The sequence below is a fragment of the Halyomorpha halys genome, unplaced genomic scaffold, assembly GCF_000696795.3.
Source record: "Halyomorpha halys isolate HHAL.00 unplaced genomic scaffold, Hhal_1.1 Scaffold184.1, whole genome shotgun sequence".
In the NCBI taxonomy this organism is placed as follows: Eukaryota; Metazoa; Arthropoda; class Insecta; order Hemiptera; family Pentatomidae; genus Halyomorpha; species Halyomorpha halys.
In genome coordinates, this window is record NW_027105747.1 from 406408 (window position 1) to 416735 (window position 10328).

A 10328-nucleotide genomic window follows, 5' to 3' on the forward strand; every position below is an offset into this window, starting at 1 on the left:
TGACTCATGAAGCGAAATATCTAGGACTAGTCCTAGATGATAAGCTAACCTGGGCTAAGCAATGTAAGCATGCTGCAGATAAAGGAGAATTAAGATTGCGACTAATGAAAAGAATCACAGCCATAAAATGGAAAGTAACCGCTGAGGTTTTAAGACATGCTTATATGTCATGGAATATGGCTCCGGTATTTTGGTTACATGTACCAATTCAGTGCTGAAGCGTCTTGATCTAGTTCAGAATAAGGTATTAAGGATTATTACCGGTGCGGCTAAATCAACACCTATTCTAGCCATGCAACTGTAAGCAGAGATCGAGTCCCTAAAAGACAGGCCGGTTTAGGTATGTCAGTGATTACTGGGCCAACACTGTTGGTGACTTAAAACGCAACTCACACTTATTGAGATAACAAAATCCATCATCACAAGTGTAGGCCTGAACTTTGAAATAAGAGAGCCTCTGCCTGATTTAGCTAGACAAAGCGTTTGGACGTGTCCATATGCTATAGAGCTGAATCTAATAATGCCCATTAACAAATCCATGACTCCAGCCGAAGACCTAAGGACTTTGGCATTGGCCACTATACTCGAGCGCTATCCGGAGCCAGAATGGATCCCCATATCGATACACCGACGGGTCAGCCACAGGACAGGTGGCTTTAGCAGCCTTTTCCAACTTTCAGCTCCTGCTGGAGCAAACGCCACCAATTTTTATGGAGAGGTAGCTGCTATTATTTAGGCTTTAAAAAAGCTGACTGACTCCAGCGAAAAGAAGATAGTTCTGCTGACGGATTCGAGGGCAGCACTGCTGGCAATAGCATCTTGACAGCCTTCGGCTAAGGATGGAATTCTCGTATGCTGGAAAACTAAAGAAAGTAAAAGAGAAATACTTACAGTATTGGTGATGCAATTCCAGCCCATTTCGGTATACATGGAAATGAGGAGGCAGATCGGTTATGAGCTAGCCAACCGCAGCCGCTTCTTCCTATTACCATGGACATGGCGAAAGAAATGGCCCGAAGAGCTATCTCTGAAAGAGCAGAGAAAAGAAGTAGAGGAGAATGTAGGGACAAGAACTGGGCTGCATTACTAGACCCTAAAACGCGTCCTCCGTTGACTTTGATTAGAGCGGTGGCAGTGGCTTCAGGTTGGACATGACTATCTACGTCACTACCTGAAGAGGATAGGAGTGGCTGAGTCTTCCGAATGCGTCCTGTTTGGAAACGATGAGATGACCGCCGAGGACATATTTCCATGTACGGAAACGGCAAACTTAATTTCAGACCTAAATGACGTAAATAAAGTTGAAGTATACTGGGCTGTACGAAATAAAATGACAGAAATGCCTCCAATGGCGTAGGAAAAAAAATTCAATTGGAGTCAGAACTAAATAATTATATACAGCATCCTTAACAATGACATAATTTAGTATGGAACGTATTATTCTTGTGCTATGCATAGATAAAGATTTCTTTTCTAAATTATATTACAATTGCTTTTATTGACAAAACGCAAAAATGTACAAAGACAAAGTTCAAGGAAATCTGGTTTCAAAATATTCAACTGGTACGTTTAGTTAGTATACAATACTCGTTATAAGGCAGGAAAATTGTTAAAAAATATAAAATTTCCCAACAGAAACCATATTTCCCTAAACCTTTCCCTCTACCAGAAAATGTAGAAAAACCTAACCTCCGACGTTAACACTGGAGATCATTTTTTACAGTTAACAAAATACTATGTTTCTCTATAATTTTGTTTAAAGTAAGCTCTAAAATCTTTAATTTATCATCTTTTTGGAGTTTCGTTTATTTCTATTTTTCTTTATCGGCTTCCGAACGGACTATAGGTTTGTAGGTCAGGAGTGAACCTATCGAAAAGAAATCTAATTTAAACATAATGAGAAAGTTACTACAAAGTACTTAAAGGAATGTAAAAGAGATCTTTCTCCGAAGTATGGAGAGAGAAAGATGTGATCAAGAAATGCGTCACATGTTTCTTCATCTATTGAACCTTGTTTCGAAACATATGGAGGACTGCGAGATCGCAGTTACTGGGCGTAGATACAAGAAGGGAGAAAACAGGCAATTTAATTAACATCAAGACATATCACACCTTAGTGTACCCTGTTAGATATATTGGCAAGAATCTTAAAAATGTTTGAAAGCAAGGTTGGAGAAGAGCAGTATTCAGCAGTAAGAGAAGCAAACAGTATCTGATTTTCACCATGCGCTGAATGCCAGAAATCTGTGTGGAGAAAGGCAAGAGGTATCGATGGGCTGAACATTGAAATCTTCATAACGAATTATGGGGTAGTAGTTAACTCTCTCTGTTCATTCCGTCATTAGTAAGGAGCTCTCATAGTACTTCGTTAGTTAATACAAGGCCTTTGATTGTGTTAGGAAATAAAATATGGCTAGTGTTCGAGTGAAGAAAAATTTAGCTAAAAGACTTAATGTAATAATTGGGACTCTGCAATAGCAATTTGATTAAAACTATATAAACTAAAACTGATAAATAATTTGATCGGAGGTTGATCACAAGATATAACTTCTATTTTTGTATATCTATCACTTCCAGATGAATTGCTTCGTCTTGATATCCATCTGAAGTTAAAGATATTTTATCTCTTTAAAATTGATATTTTATTAGCTTCTTCACGGTAATTTATTTTCCTCAAAAGTTACTCTATGTATTTGTTCTTCTTTGTTTCTTTGAGTAAGCAGAAATTCGTCTTTAATTTTAAACATAAAAAAAATAAATACAATCTGTACTGCTACAACCCACGAAGGGTCAGGGGTATAATAGTGGTAATATAATTGGAGTATATTATCGTGGTAATATAATTGAACTCTGTGAAAAATGCTACATAAACAGGTATGAACTAATATGTAAACGTGTACATGTAAAGCTGGAAAAAAAGAGATTTAGAATTCATTGTTCATTCATACCTAAAGTAGGTATTCCAGGCTGTTGAATGACTTTAAGGACTGGCAATGACTTCCTCTCATTTCCCATCCCCTAGGACCTCTTCCAAATCCTCCCACTACCCCCTCACTCCCATCAACCCCATCATCCTTCTTCATCCCCTCCTCGTTTCCATCCATTACGTAGCCCACTCCACTTCTTTGCTTCCCAATGACACCATTTCTCCTTCTGTCCGGACCACACGATCCACCACTCCTATACCATTCTCCACTTCACAAGAATAGTCAGGGCGTGGTGGACCGTTCATGAATTAGGAATGCTCTATGTTGGCTGACGAGTATATCGGAAAAATAGGCGTTGATGATTATTATATTCAATATAATAAAAAAGGAAGGCCTAAGTAAAATAATTCTCCAAATTAATAATGATTTTGTATGTAACAGTATCAGTCATACAATGAAATAATTCTGTTAAAATAACCTTTATTCACTAAGCTTTCATTGAAACCTTCTAATAAGCCTCGACTGGACCAAGTACGAAACTTTGTTCATAATAAAAAAAAGTATGTTTGACGAGATAGTATTTGGTCTTTTGGAACTTATTGCTAGTAGAGGAATTAGTGTGGCTGAGAAATATGGAAACCATTGTTTTAGACCACAGCATTCTGAGAGATAATAAAGAGGAGATATTATGAAAATGGATTGTATTGAGTGTTTTCAAGCAGCTAAGAAATAAAGAAGAGTGATAATTGTTTCTTAAAACTAAAAATTTGTATTAGGTCGCGTGATTCGACAAATACTATTTAAATTTTTGTAAAATGGATGATTAAAAACTTATTACATTAGCCAGTCTAAAATTGATCACTGTTTAATGAGAGTTCAAGTTACCATAAATAACAGATTTTTTTTTCTAAGGCTTCGAAAATTTTCAAAATAATTAAACGAAAAGAATTGATAAGGATTTTTTTTTTAATAGCAATGGTACAAATGGAAATGAATGTTAAAGAGACCAGAGGAAGGAGGTGGAGACGCGAAGAGGTGGATGACTACAACCCTTATGGAGAGGAGGGAGGTAGCGCTGTGGTCAGTCTTTGGCCGGACGTCAGAGGATGTATACCCTAGAGAGGCTTCTCTTCGTGGCGGTCGTCATCCCGATCTTCGGAGAGTCGAGGAACCTCTTTACGATAGCCAGGTGTGACTCAATGTGTCATCAGGTATTTATGTACATCTTTATATAGTTTCGTTATAGTAGACTTCTGTTAATTCGACTGAGGACCATTGATTATGGATATGATGTTTCTTTACTATTTGTTGATGTGAGAAAACCATTGCATAAATGTCGCTAAAAACCCTCAAACAATTTTTTTGATGTTTATTATCAAGTATTTTTTGTTTCGATTGGTGATTTTGTCATTTAATACAATAACTGCAACAATAAAACATTTCAAAAAACCCAATAATTATTTTTATTAAATGTCTTTATTTAGATTAATGCACATGTAGATAGTGATATAAAGCTTCTTTATTGACATTTTACCTATATTTGACGGAGGTTTCTTGTTTAAACTTTGTTTTTTTTGTATATGAGAGGAAGTTTTGAATACCTAATCGAAAAGAAAGTTGAAATAAAACAGAATAAAAAAAAAGTTACAAAACATAAAAATCATTGTTTATGTTTATTAGAAGTAAATATCGTTAAGAATTTTTAAATATAGACTGTTTATTAAATGCTGTCATATACATGTTTAAAAATTTTTTTTTCAATGAAAGAGGTTTAAAAAAAAATTAAGATAAACAAAAAAAAAAACGGTGCAAAACATGAAAACAATTGTAAATATTTACTAAGAGAACGAGAAATTCCTAAATATTGCTACGTGTTGTTAAGTATAGATTATGTTTGTTAAATGCTGCGATATAAATAAATGTATTAATGTTGATTGAATAATTAATATATATATATACACACGCGCAATTACATGTATGGTGCTGTTTCTCCATGTAACTCAACTGTAAACATTCCTTATTATTATAAAAGATATTAGACTACTAAGTAATTAAATTTTACTAGGGCACTAATGGGTCATTAATTACCAAATCCTAGGAATCGAAGTATGACAAAAAATTTGACTCATTGACATATTTTTAGGGGTTATTTTTTTGGTATTATATATTATATATATATTATCAAACATTACCGTTACATCACAATTTTTCTCATAGGGATCAGTTTTAAAGAATAAACAATTGAAGTGAAAGTGAAATTAACATATTTTCTAGAAAAATCAGTTGCTGTCTGTTTAATATCGGAGCAAAAGGGCCAGTGTATTTTAAAATAGCTACGGGGAATCATCCATTGTTTGTAGTAATGAAAAGTGGCATGGAAGATCTAAAAAGTTTATGATTTGTTTCGATTGTTAAAAAACCTGGCAAGATGCGGGCATCACATAAACTTCACCCTAAATACGCCCCCAAATTTCTTTTTTATTGGTGGTTTCGTGTCGAAGCTATCGTCACTTTTGTGATTTTTAAAAAAAAAATCTGAAGACCAGGGATTGTGAAAATTGTAAACAAACAGTTTTATTTTTCTGTTACTTCAAAAATTCGTTTTTTAGGATTTCTCGTGGTGGATGTAATGGTTATAAATTTTGTTCCACCCAAGAGTGCTACAGTTTAACAAAACATAACGAAACTGTAAAGCAATCGGGAATGATCGAACGATCTCGGCTTTTCTTCTTTATGTATGACGTTGTTCAATATTTTGTATTTATGTGTTGTTTATTATTTCTCATGATGAGAATTTTTTTTTTTCAAATAAACAAAGTTATAGGTATTTTAGAGGAATATTTTTTTACAATTCATTTAAGCCTTATAAGTGTATTTTAATGAGGGTAAGACCTAGGTGATACTAAAGACCATGTAGTTCTACATTGGTATGGCGAGTTTAATAAATATCGAGGGAGCCATTATCGATAAAATCTAAAAGAGAGCAAATCGATTATACAAAGTAATACTTTCGATTGATCGATTTTATCGAAAAACTTTCACATTCTAAAAATGAATTTCAGTTCTATACGACTCTTAGTTTTTTAGCTAGGCTGTTGACACAAACAGATCATTTTACGAGGCTTGTTGAGGCTTCCGCCAACAACTCAAATTCGAAATTTTGTACGTTCGCAGTTCTTCCCATTTCAGTATAATCCATATATATGTAAGTGAAAGTAACCGTAGTTAAATCGAGTAAGATTTAAAAAAAGACTAAAATTGAAAATCGGCATGAAAGTATTTTCTATTGAAGATAAAGACTGAAAACCAAAACGTTTGAGTCGTTTATGTGAAAATCATATAAAATATGAAAAATCTATTCTTTCGGTCAGTCGATTTTATAGATAATGTTGCTGTCACATCACATGCATATATCTGATATGCATATCGTTTTTGCGCTAGGTTGTTCACACATAGACCATTTTGGGCGAATCTGTTTTTTCGACTAAATGGACCGATTGACTAAATTTTCGTCGGAAACTAAAATTTAAAATTTTGTACGATTGCAGCACTTTCCCTTACAATGTACTCCATGCATATTTAAGTTAAAGCAAAAACCTGGAAATATCTGAGGTTCAAAAAATAAATCTCTGGTATGTCCATTCTTACTATTGCTATTTTTTGTAATTAATTTTTGCAACGAGTGACTAAATAAAAAATTTTAAATGATGATGATTATGATAATTTTAAATTCATTCCTTTATGTAGCCGTAGTACTTATCGCCAAAGAAGCAATCATGTTAACCTGAATGGGCGTTGATTCGGATCTCCAAGTTGGGTCCTGATCCTCCCTCGCACCTGGGTGGAGAACTTCAAAAACTGAAATATAAAAAAAAAAGACGAAAATTTAAAATTATATTACAAGTTTCTATAAAATAACTATAATAATTATTATTCAACTTTAATTAAAGATTATATAAGGATAGGCCTCCACAAGCGCTTGACTTCTCTCCTTATTTATAAGTGGGGGACATACCAGGTATGCTAAAAGGTTTCAAAAATTTTCTTAAAACATTTTAAAGAAACAATAAAAAATATTAAAAGATTAGTAATAAATTTTCTAAAATTTTTATATTTAATAAAACAAAAAAAAAATTAAATTACAGAAAATCTTTCTCTGGCTCCTGAGAGCCTTTCAGCGATGAGTCTTAGTCCAACGCTTCCATTGGTCCGTTTTCGTGATCATTTTATATCATTATTTTATCTGGACAATGATTTTTCCACAGTTTCTTTCTGTCATTCTAGTCCTTCGGTATATTGCATGTTTGTAGTTCTGGGTGTATTGCTTTACTGTTTAAGTTCCATGAAATATTTTGCTATATCTCTCGGAGTCAACACGCATGATGAACTAGTGCAGTTGACAATTTAAAAAAAATTAAATTAATAGAGAAATTAAACACACAAATAAAGAACAATAAATATATATAAGGGGAAAATAATTTTCAGGGGTGTCGAGAAACTACCCTTTGGTAGCACTCTAATGACGTTTTACAGTAGCAGGTCTCGTGGCCATTTTCGTTTCAGGCGCCTCGGAGGATTGTCAGGAATGGAAGAGGAACCAAGGTTATAAACTAATGGGTTTGGATGGTTAGGGAGTTTGAAATAGAAGCAATGATATCTGGTTCGGGCTAGATCGGTTACATAGGGAACATTAAGGTCTTTATGTATGATTTTATTTGTGACAAAGTAAGGAGCATTGAGGATTTTACGAAAGATTTTGGATTGCAAGGATTGGATGCGAGAGGAATTCGAAGGTTTAGTGGAGGCCCAAGTCTCAACTCCTCATGTCCAGATTAGCCTTATTAAAGTCATATAGACCAGTCTTTTGTAATGAATTGAAAGTTTAGACCGTTTGTCCATTAAGTGCTGTAATAGTCGAAATCAACGTGAAGCTTCCAGTCTTTTCAGTCTTGTGTGAGGATTCCAGGCTAGGAAAAAATAATAAGTAATAAAAAAATATCATATATAATTTAAGCACATAATTCAAAAATGTTTATAATATGATTATTTATACTAATAGGCTTTAAAAAAAATATTCTTTACTAATATTAAGTGTGCTGTGTATGAGGCAACCTAGTGAGGTTAGGCAGCACAAATTTTTTAATGAAGTGTTTTATAAACACTTTGGAATTAATTTGATGGCACCATTAAACTCCTTATTTCTGATTAAGCGGCTATTGGGTGATGCGCAAAGTTGGCCTTCCTAATACTTATGTTAACTTCATAGTCGATCCTTCCATCTCTATGGAAATGTTAACATGTGCCTAAATTCTCAAGAGATTATCAGTTAGAAAATTTTCCATACAGTTATTCAATCTACTTGTCAACTGATTTTTGTAAGTTCTTTTTAGAGTTAGCTAGACTATCTGTGCAAAGCATAACTTGGGGTGATGATGGATCCAGTTTCTATACCTTATGAGAGTTTTTCTATGGAAAATTTTTAGTATTGCGTCCATAAAAGCAATGAGCAATAATGGATTTAGACTTTCCTCCTATTTGACTCTTGCTTGGAAGTAAGAATGCTGGAATTATTTTCCACTAAGGCGTACGACTCCTTCCTATGCAGGCATCATTGCTAAAATGAGATTTGTGGAAATATTTTCATAGTTCCTGTACTTTCAGTAACGAGTTAAATATTACTTTTGGATCTGAGGAAGCAAAATAAATATTCGCTATTCTCTCATATCTCTTTGCAGCAACTATTCTGAGGGAGGATACACAATCTTGTGTTTGCTTACCTGATCTGAAAGCTACCTGTTCTTCGAAGTCCTTTTGCATGAGTTCCTGTTCGGTTTTATTCACGTGGGTACAGCCATATAACGCGATGATTTTCAAATTAAATTTGTTATCCTTCTTTGTGTATAAGTAGAGTAACATTTATTCTCAATCTTGAGATATCTTTTTCTTATCTCAAGTCTTTTGAAGTACCCCTTGAAGTGCCTTTATATTTTCTTCACTTACATTCTTCATAAGTTCAAGAATTATACTATCCCTTTCAAAATTATACGAATAGTTTTCATAATTATAAAACAAAATATAATAGAAATTATTATAAATAGAAGAAAACAGTGAATATAATTGTCCTTAAATCCTATCGTGAAAACTTATTAAATAAAACAAAAATTGACAATTTTAACACTTGATAGATTTTTTTTTCTTTTTCATGAACCTTTTGCGCATTCCCTTTAATACAACAGTAGGAAATTCTAAACCATTAAAGCTTCGAAAATCTTGATAATGTTGCAAAACCGCATAACTCCTATAGCGAATTTATTAAACAGATAATCGATTTTCAAACTGTATTTATTATTACGGAAATGATATTTTTTATGCTCTGTAAGAGATCGAATGTAATCCAAGTGCATACAAAAGGTTATTGACTTGGTTCTGGGAAATTATTGAAAACATTGCTGACATTGTTGCTCAGTTTCCTGGAATCATATTCATACCAAAAGCTATGCGTAAATAAATAATTTTTTTACGAACAGTTTACTGGAACTAAGTATGAAAATAAGAAGAAAGCATCTTCTCTATTGACGCTTATCCAAGTGTTCTCAGTGTAAAGGAAAATTCCAGGCTGGAAAGTTGAGCATTTAAAAAGAACTTTGAAATTTAAACAGCTATTTTTTGGTTTACTACTAAATAAAATTTTTCTCTTATTGATTTTTCATATATTTTATTCAATAGAAACATATTTACAAAACAAAAAAAAAAATAAATACTATCATCTCCATACTGTAATCTCTCTTATCAGTTCTAACTTTTTATTTATTTAATTACGTGGCGTTGCTAAACGACTTTTTTCCGATAGTTACGAAAAAGAAAAAGAATATTACCGACAACAGCGCTCATTTTCTGCAATGAATTCATTAATAGATAAGAACTACTTAATGCGCACTAGGCATTAAAGGTAATGATTTGTTTGAATTATGTCTCTACTATATCTTAAAAATTTTTATTTTGCATGAGGAATAGCTCTAAATAAAAAAAAATAACATTTAATACAAAAATAAGTATATTTGTAATGAGAAAGAGACAAATATCATTAATCAATTACAAAATGACAAAAGCAAAATTATAAAAGAGGCAGAAATTATTGTCGGAATATGATTGAAAACCTCTCGGGATTGAAAACCTATAGTCTCTCAAAAAACTGTAAATAATAAATGAGCTAAGTTTAGGCCTTATAAGGATGAAAAAAAATATAACATAATGTATGTCAAAGATGCACATCTCAGATCAAGGGTCCATATCATAATAAACTAATAACATTATTTTTGTAGTTTGTTTTAGGTACAATCTCTCTCTCTCTCTCTCTCTCTCTCTCTCTCTCTCTCTCTCTCTCTCTCTCTCTCTCTCTCT

General features: G+C 33.1%; 2 protein-coding genes across 2 annotated transcripts in view; one reads left to right on the forward strand and one right to left on the reverse strand.

The window, feature by feature from the left end:
- LOC106679206 (digestive cysteine proteinase 1) overlaps window positions 1-10328 on the reverse strand; it is a 401586-nt gene that overhangs the window by 284720 nt on the left and 106538 nt on the right. The gene's annotated exons all lie outside the window — the stretch shown is intronic.
- Window positions 4007-10328, forward strand: part of Kal1 (Kallmann syndrome 1) — a 73316-nt gene continuing 66994 nt past the window's right edge. The window contains exon 1 of the mRNA XM_014418224.3: window positions 4007-4138. Within this exon, the coding sequence (XP_014273710.1) occupies window positions 4034-4138 (105 nt within the window). The 5' untranslated portion in view covers window positions 4007-4033. The remainder of the gene's footprint in view (window positions 4139-10328) is intronic.